Below are 18,643 nucleotides of genomic sequence, written 5' to 3' on the forward strand. Positions count from 1 at the left end.
TCTTTGAAGTCTCTCAGCCCCACTCACCTCACAGAGTGTTTGTTGTGGGGGAGGAAGGGAAAGGAGATTGTTAGCCGCTTTGAGACTCCTGAAGGGGAGTGAAAGGCGGGATATCAAATCCAAACAACTCCTCCTCCTCCTCCTCCTCCTCTTCTTCTTCTTCTTCTTCTTCTTCTTTGGCGATCACTCATAGCCAAGTAAGATTGTCTTCCATGAACGCGATCTTAACAGTGAGTCCGTAAGTGACTGTGGAGGCCAATTCTGGATCCACACATCCTTCCACAGTGGGGACATTGGTTTCTGGGTGGGAGCTGATCATGGTATGGATTTGCCAAGCGTGCCTTCCTCTCAGCACGTTTCTCCCTTGCGTCCTGAGTTCGAGTGTCTTCAAAGCCCATGACACCTTTGGTAAAGGCTGTTCTCCAACTGGAGCGCTCGCAGGCCAGTGTTTCCCAATTGTTGGTGTATATACTACATTTTTAAAGATTTGCCTTACGAGAGAGTCTTTGAACCTCTTTTGTTGACCACCAGCATTACGCTTTCCATTTTTAAGTTCAGAATAGAGTAGTGGCTTTGGAAGACGATCATCAGGCATCCACACAACATGACCAGTCCAACGAAGTTGATGTTGAAGAACCATCACTTTGACACTGGTGATCTTTGCTTCTTCCAGTACACAGATATTAGTTTGCCTGTCTTCCCAAGTGATGTGTAAATTTTTTTGGAGACACAGTTGATGGAATCTTTCGAGGAGTTGGAGATGGCGTTTCTAAGTGGTCCATGTTTCACAAGCATACAGTAAACACCCACACACCCACACACCGGTGCTTATGACTCCAAGCCTTAAAAATGAATCCCCTGGTTGAATTATTTATAGTCAATCAAAGCCTGGCTTGATAATAAAGTTGTTTAATAACCACTTGGCAACTCTTAAATACTTAAGCCCTCTATTCCAGGCAAGCAGTCTCGCTATCTAAAGCTTCCCCCACCCATTTTGTGCGCTGACGGGAGTTGCCAAGTGAAATCTTCAGAAGGAATTAGGTTAACCCTGAGACATAACCAGTTGATTACAAAGCGGGATGTGTGTGTTATCTTCTGTTGAGGGAGGGCGGGCAAGCCTCTAAACATGCCAGCCTTTTGCACGGCTTGGAATTAAGCGAAGTGCTGAGCTCCCTTCCCCACCCTTAAAGCAAATTTATAACAATAATTAAAGTCGCTCCCTTAGGCAAGGAGTGCGGAAGTTTTAGCAGGTTTTTTTTTTTATCCGCTCCAGGCTATCTGCTAACTATTAGCTGAAAACTCAGCAGGGATGTGGGCTCTGCGGTTGGGTCCAATTATTCTCAACCGTCCTTCCTCTGCCAGAGTTGCAGGTTTCGCTTAAGCGCTGAAATAAGTTGTTGCCTTGGCACAGGGGTCAGTGAGCTTTACCAGCCATGGGCAGTGTCAGGGAACTGCCATCAGCTCAGGGGCGAGAGGTGGAAGGGCAGTTGTGTTACAGGGAGCCTCTGAAGATCTTGGGAAGCTGTTCCTCCTCTGGTGAGGAGGAAAGCCCCACCTCCAGTGGAGAAGAGGTGCAGGGACCAGGGGATGGAAGGGAGAGCCTCAACACCAAGCCTGAGCAAACCGGAGAGGAGGGAAGTCCCCCTTTGCCAGCGCCCACTCTGCGCAGGAGGTTTGGGGGCAGAGAGGGGAGGAGAAGGATGGGGGTCACACGACTGTTATGCTGGGGGAGGTACAAGGACCGGCCACAACCAGATTCTGCTAGCAACTCAGCAGGCATGAACTTGCGACGCTCTGCACTGTAAATAGTTTGTATTAATAATAAAGCCTGGAAAAGACAGGTTGGAGTCTCGCCTGTTTGCTCTCGAGCAACCACAACAGCATCTGACAGGCAGGATCACTCCCACAGAGATCGTGGGCCAGACTGGTGCAGCGCGATGCCAGAAATCGCGTCTGTGCATGTCCGCGGCGCCAGAAATCGCTTCTGCGCATTACCCTGATGCTGAAAACTGCGCCTGCGCAGAAGCGATTTTCGGCGTCTGGACATGCGCAGACGCAATTTCTGGTATCTGTGCATGCGCAGATGCCATTTCCAGTGCCACTATGCGAGTCTCCGTGCTGCGATGCGCTACTTTAGCGCAGCGCATGGAGGACTTGCCAAGCGGGTGGATCAGTTGGCTCCGACCCCAAAGGCCAGGCTTGGATTTCTATAGGATCGGTGCGGCGTTCGTATGGAGCCCCGGTCGTCTCACAGACTATTGACCCGTACACCACTAATCCGCTGCCACCAACCAGGTCCTCCCCGATACATCACTTAGTGTCAGTCAGGTTCTCAAGTTAACAAAGAAGAGTGTAGCTTATTTCAGGCACAAACAAACTTTAACTGCATTCCAGATGTTGTTACTCTTTACCTTCTTAGTCTTATTTTATCCTGTCTCTATCTCTTCTACCTCCCCTCACACAAGAACCCACTGCACTAACTGTCTCTCTATTTCCAACTGCCTGCCAACTGCTTTCCCAACTGCCTTTCCCAACCAAAAAGGTAAAGGCAAAGGGACCCCTGACCATTAGGTCCAGTCGCGGACGACTCTGGGGTTGCGGCGCTCATCTTGCTTTATTGGCTGAGGGAGCTGGCGTACAGCTTTCGGGTCATGTGGCCAGCAGGACTAAGCCGCTTCTGGCGAACCAGAGCAGCGCACGGAAAAGCCGTTTACCTTCCCGCCGGAGCGGTACCTATTTATTTACTTGCACTTTGAAATGCTTTTGAACTGCTAGATTGGCAGGAGCAGGGACCGAGCAACGGGAGCTCACCCTGTCGCGGGGATTCGAACCGCCGACCTTCTGATCGGCAAGTCCTAGGCTCTGTGGTTTAACCCACAGCGCCACCCGCGTCCCATTTTCCCAACCAAACAACCCACTAAAACCAACCAACTAACCACCAACAACTAACTCAAACCTCGGGCTAAGCCCTTTTATATACAGGTAGGCTCCGCCTCTGGCTTTCCTATTGGTCTATATTTTTAACCCTTTCTCCCCCGTTTTTCAAACGAATGGGCAAACGCCACAATCTGCAACCCCATGCCCTAAGCCAGCAGGGTCCTCCTCTCCGGCAGACGCACAAGCCCTTCCCCAAATCCCCACACCTCGCCATGGGGGTCCCTCACATCACTGGTCACTCACCAGAACGGCCTCCTCCGCTGTCCGGTGCTTGGATACCTGAAGGGTGTGGAGGCCTCTCAGGGCAGCTTCCTGGCAACTCTGCATCACCTGGAGCAAGGCGACTCCTGGCAACTCTGCATCACCTTGCTCTGGCTCCAGCAAAAGTCAGGCTGTCAGTTCCTCGCGAGGAGAGGGCTCCTCCGCATCCGAGAGTGCAGAGTGGGGGGCAAAGAACCCGGGCAGCAGGGGGCAGCTCTGAGGGATCCTCTCCCTGCTCTTGTTTTCTCAGTTGCTGGGTGGAAGAAAACCTGTGGCACATCTGCAAGAAGAGGATAATAATAATAATAATAATAATAATAATAATAATAATAATAATAGTTTATTTATACCCTGCCCATCTGGCTGGGTTTCCCCAGCCACTCTGGGCGGTTTCCAAAATAACCTATTAAACATTAAAAGCTTCCCTAAACAGGGCTGTCTTCAGATGTCTTCTAAAAGTTTGGTAGTTTTTTTCCTCTTTGACATCTGGTGGGAGGGCATTCCACAGGGCGGGTGCCACTACCGAGAAGGCCCTCTGCCTGGTTCCCTGTAACTTGGCTTCTCTCAGTGAGGGAACCACCAGAAGGCCCTTGGAGCTGGACCTCAGTGTCCGGGCAGAACGATGGGGGAGGAGACGCTCCTTCAGGTATACTGGGCCGAGGCCGTTTAGGGCTTTCAAGGTCAGCACCAAGACTTTGAATTGTGCTCAGAAACATACTGAGAGCCAGTGTAGGTCTTTCAAGACCAGTGTTATATGGTCTCAGCGGCCGCCGAGGTCTGCGTCAGCATCAGGCATCCTTCCTACGTTTATTTTTTGACTTGTCATTGCTCCCTAGGGGCAGGTGGTGTTTGGAGGAAGGCTTGGAGAGATGGATAGGTGCGGGAAACAGGAATGTCGACAGCAGTGGTCCCCAGACCTTTGGGGGCCACTACCCTCTTGGCTCCACAAACTCATCCCCAAGGCCCGCTACCCTGTTTTAAAAGCATCATTCAGAGCAGCGGCCTGCATGTCCCACTAAGACAGACAATGCTATGATGAAATTCAAAGCGGTACCAGTGCAGGTGGAAGTTCTGCATTCTCTTGTTTCAAATGGATAAACAAAATTCCAGTTCTTGCATGATATTCCTTGTTGCCCTTCATAGCCAAGGAAGCAACGTCCCTCATCACCTTGGGAATCTGTGGATTCTCCTTCCTTGGAGGTTTTTAAGCAGAGTTTGGGTGACCATCTGTCAGGGATGCTGTAGATTCCTTTCCCAGGTCCCTTCCAAATGTACAGTTCTGTGATTCAATGAATTGTTGTTTAGTCGTGTCCGCCTCTTCGTGACCCCTGGACCAGAGCACGCCAGGCACTCCTGTCTTCCACTGCCTCCCGCAGTTTGGTCAAACTCATGCTGGTAGCTTCGAGAACACTGTCCAATCATCTCGTCCTCTGTCGTCCCCTTCTCCTTGTGCCCTCCATCTTTCCCAACATCAGGAATTAAAGAACCTTTTAATGAGGGTGAAAGAGGAGAACGCAAAATATGGTCTGAAGCTCAACATAAAAAAACAAAAAAAAAAACAAAGATCATGGCCACTGGGCCCATCACCTCCTGGCAAATAGAAGGGGAAGAAATGGAGGCAGTGAGAGATTTTACTTTCTTGGGCTCCATGATCACTGCAGATGGTGACAGCAGTCACAAAATTAAAAGACGCCTGCTCCTTGGGAGAAAGGCGATGGTAAACCTAGACAGCATCTTAAAAAGCAGAGACATCACCTTGCCAACAAAGGTCCATATAGTTAAAGCTCTGGTTTTCCCAGTAGTGATGTATGGAAGTGAGAGCTGGACCATAAAGAAGGCTGATCGCCGAAGAATTGATGCTTTTGAATTATGGTGCTGGAGGAGACTCTTGAGAGTCCCATGGACTGCGAGAAGATCCAGCCTATCCATTCTTAAGGAAATTAGCCCTGAGTGCTCACTGGAAGGACAGATCCTGAAGCTGAGGCTCCAATACTTTGGCCACCTCATGAGAAGTGAAGACTCCCTGGAAAAGACCCTGATGTTGGGAAAGATGGAGGGCACAAGGAGAAGGAGACGACAGAGGAGGAGATGGTTGGACAGTGTTCTCGAAGCTACCAGCATGAGTTTGACCAAACTGTGGGAGGCAGTGGAAGACAGGAGTGCCTGGCGTGCTCTGGTCCATGGGGTCATGAAGAGGCGGACACGACTAAATGACTAAACAACAACAATGAAATGATCAAGCGTTCCATATTTTATGAAGCCCTCTTTGTGCATAAATCACATTTTTTCTCTCCAAAGGCTGGTGTTTTCACATCAGCAAAGCTGCTAATAGCTTGAAACAAGTGCACTGCCGTTTCTGGTGTATCTAAATGGTCGTTTGAGGTTAGCATCTAAATAAATTTGCATGCACACTTAGGGATGTTTGTGCAGGCAATCTTTTTTTTTTTCCAAGCCGCTATTAGCATTTATTTATTTATTGGGCTTATTAGAGCACACAGAGAACACAGTCGGAACAGCTCAGAAAATATATTCCGGAGACAATTAACACAGGAAGGGAAGCCAGAAGAGGAAAACACTTCAGATGACTTTGCAGCCTCTCACTTAATAATAAAAATACTTGACTGGGAGCATATGCATATGAAGTGTTCAGAGGCGTTCCAACAAAGCTCTTGTGTGCTTCAAAGGGTTAACCTGAGATGAGTGGATCTACAACATAGGTAGGCAAACTAAGGCCCGGGGGACGGATCCGGCCCAGTCACCTTCTCAATCTGGCCCATGGACGGTACGGGAATCAGCGTGTTTTTACATGAGTAGAATGTGCCCTTTTATTTAAAATGCATCTCTGGGTTATTTGTGGGGCATAGGAATTCGTTCATTTTTTCTTCTTCAAAATATAGTCCGGCCCCCCACAAGGTCTGAGGGATAGGGGACTGGCCCCCTGCTGAAAAAGGTTGCTGACCCCTGATCTACAGCAATAAGCTCCGCTCCCAGTCCCCAGTCTGGCTGCTGCATTCTGGATTAGTTGTAATTTCCGGGTCACCTTCAAAGGTAGCCCCACGTAGAGCGTGTTGCAGTAGTCCAGGCGGGAGATAACCAGAATGTGCAGAAATGAAACTCATGCTGCTTTGCTGAGGGGAGATGGGCAACCTGGAGCTCACCTATGATGAGTCCATCTCCCTTCACTTTTTGAGCATCTGTTTTTTAACACCTTGCGCTAACAAGTCACCTAAGGAGCCAACTCCTTCACGCTCTGCGACGCAGGAATCTCAGCTTTAAAATCCCTGACAGAGGGCCATCCAACCTCTGTTTTGAAACCTCCAAGGAAGGAGAGGCCACCACCTTCTGAGGGAGCCCATTCCACCATCGAACGGCTTTTGCCCTCAGACAATTCTTCCTGGTGTTTAGCCAGAATCTCCTTTCTTGCGTTCTACGTAAGGCTGCCTCCGAAGACGGTTCGGAAACTTCAGCTGGTGCAGATTCAGTGGCCAGTTTGCTCACGGGAGCAAGACGGTTTGAGCACATTACACTGATCCTGGTCCGACCGTACTGGCTGCCGATTAGTTTCCAGGCCCAATTCAAAGTGGTTTTAACCTACAAAAGCGTTAAACGGCCCAGGACTGCAATACCTCAAGGACTGCCTCTTTCCAGATGAACCTACCCAGACCCTGAGATCACCTTCTGAGGTCCTCCTTCATGTGCCTCCTCCTTGAAAGGTCCAGAGGGTGGCAACATGAGAACGGGGCCTTCTCTGTGGTGGCTCCCCGTCTGTGGAATGCTCTCGCCAGGGAAGTTCACCTGGCACCTTCATTACACACCTTTAGGTGCCAAGCAAAAATGTTCTTTTTTAACCAGGCCTTTGGTTGATCTTATTGACATCCTATGCCTTTTTTAAATGCAGTTCTTTTCTGGGCGGGGAGTGTTATTGGGTCATTGTTTGATGTTGTGATCTTTTCTGTGAAACGCCCTGGGACCTTCAGGTATAAGGCGGAATAATAATATATAATAATGATAATAATGATAATAATAATAATAATAATAATAATAATAATAATAATAATAATAAATATTTATACCCCGCCCATCTGGCTGGGTTTCCCCAGCCACTCTGTGTGGCTTCCAACAGAATATTAAAACGATTCATGAAATATTAAAAGCTTCCCTAAACAGGGCTGCCTTCAGATGCCTTCCAAAAGTCTGATAGTTGTTTATTTCTTCGACATCTGATGGGAGGGCATTCCACAGGGCGGGCGCCACCACTGAGAAGGCCCTTTGCCTGGTTCCCTGTAACCTCACTTCTCACAGGGAGGGAGCTGCCAGAAGGCCCTCGGAGCTGGACCTCAGCGTCCGGGCCGAACGATGGGGGTAGAGACGCTCCTTCAGGAAAACTGGGCCAAGGCCATTTAGGGCTTTCAAGGTCAGCACCAACACTTTGAATTATGCTCAGAAACATACTGGGAGCTAATGTAGGTCTTTCGGGACCGGTGTTATGTGGTCTCGGTGGCCACTCGGTGGCCACTAGCTGCTGCGTTCTGGATTAGTTGTAGTTTCTGGGTCACCTTCAAAGGTAGCCCCACGTAGAGCGTGTTGCAGTAGTCCAAGCGGGAATATACAGTGGTACCTCTGGTTGCAAACAGGATCTGTTCTGGAGGCCTATTCGCAACATGAAAAGAGCGTAACCTGCAGCGGCACATCTGTGCATGTTCGGGTTGCGATTTGCCACTTCTGCGCATGACATCATTTTGCGCTTCTGCGCATGCGGCAAACCTGGAAGTAACCCTTTCCTGTACTTCTGGGTTGCCACAGGACATAACCTGAAAGAAGGTAACATGAAGTGGACGTAACATGAGGTATGACTGTAAACTCAATAAAAAATAAAATAAAATAGGAATAATAATTGTCATTTGAATTTGTTGGTTTGGCTATATATAACTGCCCTGGCAACATCATGAGCACGAATCATCACAAATGCACCGTGAAAAGGACTCCTGTAGCACATACGCAATCTGAAGAATAGCTGTGGTGAACTAATCCACAGCAACGCACCGTGGAAAACATCACCAAGGGCGGAAAGCTTGTTGCTCCAACCGTTCTGTCCATGCGCAACTCCCTCCTTCCCATCAGCAAATCCTCCTGCTCTTCCCTGTTTGAGGAGTGGATGCAAGCAGCAGATGTTTGTGCCCAAAATGAACCGGGCTTGCTCTTGTTTTGTTCAGCCAGTAATGCCTCCCGCAGGGTTTCATTTAAATATTGCATGCCTGTTGCTTTATAAAAAATTCACACAAAGCGGGGGGGGGGGGTACATTCTCGGAGGCGACGAGCCACAGCGTGGCGCACTTAAATGACTGCTGATCGTCCTCTGTGTCTTTGCCAGGGAAAGCACCCCTGGAGGCATGGCTCTTCGCTGGTAGCGGGTTTCTTAGCAGTAAATATTTGTATTAGGAGAAGGGGATCTGATCTGCGAGAGTCACGTGTCTCCCTGACACCACCCTCTCTATTGCACAGGGTGCTGGATAGACAGGGCAAAGAGATCTGAGAATCGCAGAATTGCATAGTTGGAAGGAACCTCAAAGGTTCTCCAGTCCAACCCCCTGCAATGCAGGAATCACAGCTAAAAAACAGAAGGCCTCTGCTTAAAAACAGCAAATGAAGGAAGGTTCGCCACTATCAGAATCATCCACATGTTGGAGAGCTTTCCCATGAGTCCTGGGAAGGTGTACTGAGTTGAATAGGATCCAAAACGCAGCAGTCTGGTCCTAGAAAAATAGGATCCAGAATGCAGCAATCTGATTGGTCCTAGAACAATAGGATTCAGAATGCAGCAGTCTGATTGGTCCTAGAACAATAGGATCCAGAATGCAGAAGTCTGATTGGTTCTAGAATAGGATCCAAAATGCAGCAGTCTGATTGGTCTGCAGGAGCCACCCAATCCAGATCCAGGTGCAAGGGAATCCACAACCTGATTGGCCTACAGGAGAATCCCGGAATTAGCCAATTACGTGCAGCCCATTGTGTAAATAATGTGTATAAAGCAGACATTTCAGGGGAACTTGCATTCCTCCTCACCACTATGAGCTGAATAAAGATCATGAAATCCACACTCAACTCCAAGTATATTTCAGGAGGTTTATGGGGGGGGGGCCCTGGGGAAGACCCCCACCATGCTCTCTGGTGGCTGCTCCCCCCCTGTTACTTTCAACATTTTCAATCAACATTTGATGACCTCCTTCTACCGGTCCACAATAGAAAGTGTCCTTTCCTACTGCATCACGGTGTGGTACGCTGGTTTGATATCAGCTGATAGGCAGTGCCTACAGAGGGTGGTGAATACAGCACAAGATATTATGGGCTGTCCCGTGAATCCGCTGGATGAAATAGCGGAAGAACGTTGCCTCAGGAGAGTGAGGAAAATTCTCAGGGGTGATTCACACCCTGGCCGGCACTTTCTTGATCTCCTGCCCTCAGGCAGAAGATATAGAAGTGTGACTAGTCGCACCAACAGGGTAAAGAACAGCTTCTATCCGTGGGCTGTTAGGCTGCTGAATGAAAAGATACCTCATGTTATGTTTGCTTCATGTTACGTTTTTTCAGGTTGCATCCCGCGGCGACCTGGAAGTACCGGAAAGGGTTACTTCCGGGTTTTGCCACTCGCGCATGTGCAGAAGTGATAAATCGTGCTTTGTGCATGTGCACAAGCACCAAATTGCGCTGCACACCTGTGCAGATACGGCGTTTCAGGTTGCGGGCTTTTCATGTTGTGACCGGGCCTCTGGAACGGATCCTGTTCGCAACCAGAGGTACCACTGTATTATTATCTACAGCAAGCACAGAAACTGCCTCCTTGACCATTGGACCCACTCTAGGTCTCATCTGCTCCATCCACTGGAGACGGACTTCGCATGCAGGGGGAATCCCTAACTCACAGAAGATTTGAGACGTATTGGCTACCCTCACCTGGTTTAGCTGTCCAGTCAAAGCCTTTCCCAAAGTGTGGCCACATATTGGCAGCTTCCAGGAGCCACAGGTAAGAGCTGAGTGGGCAAACCCCAGAAGGAGCACAGTGTGTCCCCCATCAGAGGTACTATGCCCCCCCTAACACGCCATACATGTGGACAGCAGTATAATGCAGAAATATTTTCAACAAATTATCTATCATTTGTCCTTAAAGAGCCGGTGGACTGGAATTGGCAGCCAGCCTTGTGAGCTTTGAAGCCCCTTCAGCAGGTAGTCCACAAATACCTTGTACGCTAGTAAGGTTTAGGGTTCCACAATACCTTGGTCAGGGCCGGATTTAGTTTTGATGAGGCCCTAAGCTACTGAAAGTAAGGTAAAGGGACCCCTGACTGTTAGGTCCAGTCGTGGCTGACTCTGGTGTTGGGTGCTCATCTCGCTTTATCGGCCGATTGGAGCCGGCGTGCAGCTTCCGGGTCGTGTGGCCAGCATGACTAAGCCGCTCCTAGCGAACCAGAGCAGCGCACGGAAACGCCGTTTACCTTCCCGCCAGAGCGGTACCTATTTATCTCCTTGCACTTGACGTGCTTTCGAACTGCTAGGTTGGCAGGAGCAGGGACCGAGCAACAGGAGCTCAACGTGTTGTGGGGATTCGAACTGCCGACCTTCTGATCGGCAAGTCCTAGGCTCTGTGGTTTCACCCACAGCGCCACCCTTGTCCCAAGCTACTGAAGGTAATGGGGCCCTTTATACAGTATGTCCAGCTGTTCTTTTTCAACAACAAATGGTAGCTGTTTTTTGTGTGGAATAATGCTATATGGTAATTTATGGACCTAATAGGTATCTCAAGCCATTTGCACATGTTGCCATGCAAGCAGTCCATGCAGAATGTAAAAAGGTAAAGGTACCCCTGACCATTAGGTCCAGTTGCGGATGACTCTGGGGTTGTGGGGTTCATCTTGCTTCATTGGCCGAGGGAGCCGGCGTTTGTCCACAGACAGCTTCTGGGTCATGTGGCCAGTATGACCAAGCCGCTTCTGGCGAACCAGAGCAACACACGGAAATGCTGTTTACCTTCCTGCCAGAGCAGTACCTATTTATCTACTTGCACTTTGACGTGCTTTCGAACTGCTAGATTGGCAGGAGCAGGGACCGAGCAATGGGAGTTCATCCTGCCGTGGGGATTCAAATTGCTGACCACCTGATCAGCAAGCCCTAGGCTCTGTGGTTTAGACCACAGCGCCACCCGCGTCCCATGCAGAATGTATGCACCCTATAAGCCCAACTCAGGAACCTGTTTCGACTGGGCAAGTGCAAGTGCAGAAGATAATGGAGGAGGTTGCGGTTGCACCTCAAGTAATACAAATGGAGAGACCCGAGGCCTTGCAGGAGCATAAGCCGCTGTCTTTGAAGATTGAATTTGGAGTGGGCCAGGGAGAGTTTGGAGCTGTGGGAGCTCTTAATCTCGGAGGGACTTTGAAACATGCTTTTAAATATTTTTTGGATTACACTGCTGACTGTGGGGAGTGGGACTGTGGGGAATGGGCTGGTCTGATGAGGGGAGATGGAGATAATTTTGGGCTGGAATCTCCTAGAGACCTACTCCCCAATGAGAAAGGAAAGAAATTAAGAAAGAGACCAACAAAAGACAAGGAAAAGTGCAGGTATAAACAACAAGAAGAAGATCTGCAGAAGGGACATGGAAGAGACTTAAGAGCCTCGGACATAAGATTACCAGGTTGATGGACTAGATGGAATGGACAGTAAGGACCAGGAAGAAGAGACGTTGGATGAAGATTGGAAGAAAGTTTATAAAGAAAATTTTTTATTTTTGGAATTAGTGTAAAATTAATGAATATTAGGGAAAATGTTGGAATGTAACTATCTGGCTTTAGTAGAAATGATATAAGGAGTTATGTATAAATAAGTATTAAGTTTTAAGCTTTAAGGTAATTTATGGTAAGACAAGGTTAAATAAATTAAGGCAAATTGAATTGAAGCCTTATTTACCTAGGGATCCATCAGCCACGCCATCCCCGGACCTTGGAGGGAACAAAAGTACCAGGAAAGCAAAATCTTCTTTGGAGAAAAAGTTTATTAAAATCTGTCCACAGAAACATTCTGTACACAGAGACAACCAGTTGGATAGCTCCTGAAAATACACTGGCTGTAAAGAAATACGCATCTACAGACTTCTTATACTCTTCTGAACACTCTCCCCCCTCCCATACCTTCTCAAATTATTCCCTTACATAGCACATCTATATTGCTTGCTAAACACATTTTATTGCTTGCTAAACATTCCCGTCTTTCTGCTAGCTAAGCATTTCCTCTGCTGGTTAAGCATTTTCTCTGCTCAGTAAGTTCCCCCTCCCACCTCCTTGTACACGTGTCTTCTTTGCATTAGTAAGCATAAGGCAGGAAAAGGGGGGCCTCTTTAACAGGCCTGGTTTAAATCTGCAGACAGCAGCTAACAGGGTAGGAAATGAACTTTTGACCTGCCAGCCAAATTTAGTAGGTCTGGTTAGTTACTGCTAACAGCAGCGGTTTCTTGCTAGCTGACTAGGCAGGAAACGACCTCCTGACCTTCTTGCTAGCTGACTAGGCAGGAAATGACCTCCTGACCTGTCTGATTAGAAATAGCAAGCAACTGCTGTCTTTGCTAACTGTCTGGCCGAAATTTGCAGAAGTAAGATTAGCTCAGAGATTTACTTAGGAATTTACTGCAGATAGTATTCACAAAGTACAGAGCTTAGAAAATATTGAGAGAAACCTTTCCCATCTCCCTTTAATTGAGAGAAACCTTTCCCATCTCCCTTTACTCCCTCCTCTTCTTTTGAACAATCTATTACTTAGATTCGTTCTGGGGTAGGGGTCTATATTCTCTCATAAAAACAATCACACACAGATCCATTGTGCGAGACATCATCTTTTCCATCATATGTTGCAAGCATTGCATTAAGCAGGGTATACAGAAGCAGAAAAGCAATAGAAGCATTATTGGGCCTATCACCATAGTAAATATCCTCCCCATCCATCCACCTGGGAAGATGCTATCCAACCAAGACATATCCCAGCCCTCCCAAGTTTGTACAGGGACATGTGCCACCTTTTCAATGCTTGCTGCCAGATCACGGATAGCCTCGCCATGGTCTGAAATGTTGAAACAACATGCTCCATTTCAGCCATTTGTAACCACCTTTTTTAGGGGTTATGGGCACCCCACTCAGTCATCAAACGGGAAATGTCGGCAAGGGAGGTCGGGGGACTTTTACCTTCCTGTGCCAATACACATGTGGGCTCTCCAACCAAAAAGAAAAGGAGAATCATCAAAGGTATAGATGGATTACGTTTCTTCCCACAAATATGATACCGTTCATGCCAACAAAAATACAGGAGCATCCAAACAAGCAGGCCGGTACATATCACTCCTACCCACCATCCCTAATATCTCCATGGTTCCTCCCACCAATATTCAGTCATGGTGGGTATCTTGTCAGTCACTCAAGGGTATGTGTGTAACTACCTCTAAGGCCCACTGGGTGTATGGTACTTCGATGAGTGGGAGAAAGAGAAGCACCTCCTGGAGGGGGGTTTGGTGAGAAATAAAAAGCAACACACCCACAAGAATAGACTGCTGCTAAAACTCTAGCCTGGTGAGGAGTCAAATGCCCAATGGGGTGGTCCCCTTCCCAAATTATTGTAAGTCTCGCTCTGTCCCTATATTGTGGTAGGATATTCTCAGGTGGTGAGTTCGTAGAACAGGTACGTTGGGAGCGCTGCCCGCGGGCGCCCCTCCCATCCAATTCTCCAGCTGTGCGTAGAGATATCAGTTTCCGGTGTGATATCAGCAGAGCGGTCGTCAGCGGAGGGTCTGGAGATGGTCAGCCGAAGGGGTTAATCAGGATTTAACTGCACAGTCCAATCTGTAGTGGTCACTCTGGTGTGGTGGACCCAAGGGGTGATGCCGGCGAATTTCACGGCGGTGGGTGTGGAGAGCAGGACGATATAAGGTTCCAGCACGGTTGTAGCTGCGTCCGTGCCCAATCGTTTACCCACACTTCATCACCTGGCTCGAACTGATGCAGCCAACACACAGGGGTTGCGAGCCTGGGTCCACCTGTTGAGACAAAAGAAAACTCGGAAGAATATCTGGACTTAATTATTCAATTGCATATCCTGGCTAGCATATGGAGTTAACATTCTAACATATGGAACTGGTCTTCCAAACAGAATTTCAAAAGGTGACAGGTGGGTTCGCTTTGACGGGAGACTGCGGACCCTGAATAATGCCAAGGGCAACATGGTCACCCAATTAGACCTGGTCTCCTGTGTCAGCTTGGACAGCTGATTCTTTAGAGTCCTGTTCATTCTCTCTACTTTTCCAGAACTCTGGGGTCTATAAGCAATATGCAGCTTCCAGTTGATCTGGAGCGCTTTTGTCAGTCCCTGTAGGACTGCATGAACAAATGCTGGTCCATTGTCAGATCCTATGGACCTTGGCAATCCATAACGAGGGATGATTTCCCCAAGCAGACACCTGGTTACTTCAAATGCCTTTTCAGTCTTTGTTGGCCATGCTTCGGCCCTCCGGTGTAGGTGCACACTGCCACCAGCAGGTAGCGGTGTAGTCCACAACGGGGTAATTCAGTAAAGTCCACGACAAGATCTTCCATAGGTGCAGTTCCACTATGCTGAATCCCTGGGGGAGCCAGTGGTCCGGCTCTGGGATTATTCTTTTGACACAGCAGGCATTTCCTGGAAATCTGGGCTGCCAGTTGATAAAGGTGGGCTATATAGAAGCACTTCTCCAGCTGCTTGGTTGTAGCATCTGGTCCTATGTGGGTTGAATCATGGTATCTCTGAGTAACCTGCCGAGAAAGGGACTCTGGAATCCATATCCTGTCATCAGGGGTAAGGTACCATCCTTCTTTGGACGATGTCAGCTCCTGAGCATCTGCAGTGTCCCTTTCCTGCTTCGTGTAAGCTGGCTTGTCAGTGGTGCTTAAAATCTCTTCTGGGACCAGTGCTCCAATAACCGAGGCGGGGGCCAGTTCCCGAGCTGCTTCCTTGGCCACTCTGTCTGCCAATCGGTTTCCTCTGGCCACTTCTCCTGGTCCAGTCTTGTGTCCATAACAATGGATAACTGCCACTGCCTCGGGTTCCCATACAGCATCCAGAAGGTTCAATAAGGCTTGTGGGTGGGCCACCTGGCTTCCTCTGGAGGTAAGCAAACCTCTTTCTTTCCATAAGGCTCCATGGGCATGTAAAGTCAGGAATGCATACTTAGAATCTGTATAAATGTTTATCTTCTGTCCCTTTGCCAGGCTCAGGGCTCTGGTAAGCGCAGTTAGCTCTGCCAGCTGGGCCGATGTTCCAGGCGGGAGTGACTTTGCTTCGATCACCTGGTCTTCCAGGGCTACCACTGCATAGCCTGCTTTCCGGTGTCCAACCTCAATGAAGCTGCTTCCATCCATAAACCATGATGGCCACTAGGGGTCTGCTTCATTTTTAAGGTCAGGTCTGCTAGAGTACACCTCATCCATTACTTCAATGCAGTCATGCGTGGGCTCCTCACCTACTCCTACCGGTAATAGGGCAGCTGGGTTGAGGGCTGTGGTAACCTGGAACTTCAAACGCGGGTGCAACAATAGCATCTGGCACTTTCTCATCGTTGCTTGGGAGAGGAAATAGGTACCCTTCATGTCAAGCAGAGCTGGGACTGCATGCGGGGTCACACAAACAGTGTCTTGGCCAAAAGTAAATTTGTCTGCTTTGTTCAGTAGGGTGGCTACTGCCACAACTGCTCTCATGCATGGCGGTAAACCTTGTTCTGTAGGCGTCAGGCGCTCAGATAGGTATGCCACGGGCTGCTGCCAGCTTCCCAATTTTTGGCATAGCACTCCCTTTGCTGTTCCCTGGTCTTCATCCACAAACAGGGAGAAAGGCTCCTCAGGATTTGGGATGCCCAGCGCTGGTGCTTGCTGCAATGCCTCTTTCAAATCCTTGAAGGCATGCTGTTGCTCTTTCCTAAGCGGCCTTGCCCTCCTCTTCTTCTCCTAACGGTGGACTTCCCGTCTTCAGGGCCATCAACTTCTCTGCCTGGTACTTCTCCTTTTTTCTTCTGGGTCTCTTTTTCTCTCTGATTATAAGTGGTTTGGGCTATTTTCTAACATCCATTTCAGGGTGTGACCCATCTGGATTTTTCGGCAAATATCGGGCGCTGCTTGGGCTACAAAGGCAGTTTTTATGATAGGGGCATTGGCAGCCTCATCTGGGTCCACAGGGATATACTGGCGGTAGGCTTCCTTCAGCCTCTTTAAGTAGGCTCCAGGGGCCTCCTCTGTCCCTTGTACTATTTCTCTGGCCTCCACGAAGTTGGTGAGTTTTCTGGCTGCCCTCCTCATGCCTTTTAAGACATTTTGGCGATAAGTGGTGAGGGCATTTTGCCCTTCAATGATCTGATAATCCCAATTCGGTGTAGTTTCAGGATATCCTGTTGCAACAGCTTGATCTCCTGCCCCCTGCGCTCTCATGTGTGCTCGGGCTTCAGCATGAATTCGCCTAGCCTCTTCTGTAGTTAGCAGGGCATCCATCAAATATTGCACATCATAAAAAGTGGGGTTGTATGTTTTAAAAATTCCCTCAAACAGCTTAATTATTTTGGCAGGGTTTTCTTCAAATGAAGGGTTTTGGTTCTTCCAATTACAAACATCTGCACTAAAGAAGGGGACATGTTGAACTGTATGAGTTCTATTGGGCACCACCCCATTAGGTCCCGCGGGGGTCGGAGGGTCATACACTCTATGGAGAGGCATCACTCTGGCCGCGCCCTTCTCCTGTGCTTTATGTGCCCTATGGAGGGTCACTCTTTTCACTGCCTTTCCCCACTTTTTCTGCCACTTTCTTCTCTGTTCCCCTATACATCCCGCTGTTTTTAACATATGGGGACTGACGTCCACTTCTCATAAAGTTCCACATACTTTTTCAAACATTCTGCCTGTTCCTCTGTTCATATCTTTCCATCACTTGTCAACTTAATCAATCTTCCTACAAATGCCTCATCCTCATCATCCTCTTCTCGTTCCTCCCTTTCTCCATCTTCGCCCAGGTCTTAACAATGCATTGTCCACGGGATTGGGGGCTGGGCCATCTGTTCCCTGTGGCGGGGGTGGTGCCAGGGCTGTTGCCGGGGCATGAGGCGGTGGGGGCATCAAAACTTTATCTTCTTCCCTCTCTGAATCCTGGAGGACTGGGGGGTTGTCCTCCTGTTTTCCTGACTGAGCAGATACGGCTGCCTGAGACTTTTTGGCAGCATGACTTCAGCCAGGGAGGGGGGGGGGGTTCTGTTCCACATTGGTCTTCCATGTGGAAATGTAGGGGATTTGATCAGAACGGACATTCAAAATGTTCTGATATAATGGATTAATGAGTTGCAAATCAAGGGTCCTGATGGACGGCCAATTTGTTCTTTTGGGTGGGCCAATCTAATTCACAATGTCCTCATCTTCCCCTCTCATCAGCTTGAATCCCCAAAAGCATTTCAAAGGGGTACTTCTACTTTGGCCAGAACCCATTTCTTCCAGATCCTTCGCTACTATTCACAGTAAAAATTCTCTCACACAACAGACCTGCCAGAAAATGCACAACCCTGCAATCACCCAAGGGGAACGCTAAGCCCTGGCCCACACTTGACAATTCAGCCACTGGAGTATCTTGACATGCAACATACAACATACAAAACACACCAATATAATTTCAACATGTAACACACTAAACACACCAAAATAACTTCAGCATGCAATACACAAAACACACCAAAATAACTTCAGCATGCAATACACAAAACACACCAAAATAACTTCAGCATGCAATACTCAAAACACACCAAAAAAATCACAATATATATATATCCCTCCCTCTTCTGTTCCAAATTTTTGCTGGTGGCACTCTCCTGCACAACCAGTCCCCTTTTTACCAAACCTTACTGGTGGCATAACACTGCCACGCCCTTTTTTCCCTTCCTGGTGGCCCTCTGCACAACCAGGTGAGGCTTGATCAGACCTCGCCCCCCTTTTCCTTGGGGGCCCACGCCCTTTCCCTTGGGCTTACCGTTTTCCGCTGCGGACCTGTCCCCTTGGCGCCGTCCTCTTTGTTTTTCTCCCTCAACAAGATGTCTCCACTGCAGGACAGTGTGGCCGGCTTCCCCCACAAAACAGGCGGGGTGCGCGCTGAAGCCTGCAAACGCTGCTGAGCTGTTCACCTTGGTTGAGCCTGGCCCTCTGGTCCGTATTGGGGAGGGGGCTGATCCCGGACGAGCCCCCAAAGAAATGAAGCCTTATTTACCTAGGGATCCATCAGCCACGCCATCCCCGGACCTTGGAGGGAACAAAAGTACCAGGAAAGCAAAATCTTCTTTGGAGAAAAAGTTTATTAAAATCTGTCCACAGAAACATTCTGTACACAGAGACAACCAGTTGGATAGCTCCTGAAAATA

The 18,643-nt window shown here is 48.6% G+C and overlaps 1 protein-coding gene and 1 long non-coding RNA gene across 3 annotated transcripts; both read right to left on the reverse strand.

The window, feature by feature from the left end:
* Positions 1–12,223: 12,223 nt before the first annotated feature.
* On the reverse strand, positions 12,224–18,263 carry LOC144327450 (uncharacterized). 2 transcript variants are annotated; one of them, XM_077926883.1, is made up of 2 exons: positions 12,950–18,263; positions 12,224–12,919 (listed from the first exon to the last, which is right to left on the reverse strand). In XM_077926883.1, exon 1 carries the CDS (start codon positions 15,621–15,623, stop codon positions 14,691–14,693), a length of 933 nt encoding a protein of 310 aa, XP_077783009.1. In that variant the 5' UTR covers positions 15,624–18,263; the 3' UTR covers positions 12,224–12,919; positions 12,950–14,690. The 2 variants fall into 2 exon arrangements, with proteins under 2 accessions (XP_077783009.1, XP_077783008.1); XM_077926882.1 differs by having other exon boundaries at positions 12,224–12,724; positions 12,764–18,263.
* On the reverse strand, positions 12,224–18,345 carry LOC144327451 (uncharacterized). Its single transcript, XR_013392498.1, has 2 exons — positions 18,259–18,345; positions 12,224–14,266 (listed from the first exon to the last, which is right to left on the reverse strand). It is a non-coding gene; the product is annotated as an uncharacterized LOC144327451 (long non-coding RNA).
* Positions 18,346–18,643: the final 298 nt, after the last annotated feature.

This window comes from Podarcis muralis, chromosome 4, assembly GCF_964188315.1.
Source record: "Podarcis muralis chromosome 4, rPodMur119.hap1.1, whole genome shotgun sequence".
Lineage (NCBI taxonomy): Eukaryota > Metazoa > Chordata > Lepidosauria > Squamata > Lacertidae > Podarcis > Podarcis muralis.

Coding starts and splice junctions, on each gene's coding strand:
- LOC144327450 (XM_077926883.1), bottom strand. CDS start 15,623: ATGGATGGAAGCAGCTTCATTGAGGTTGGACACCGGAAAGCAGGCTAT.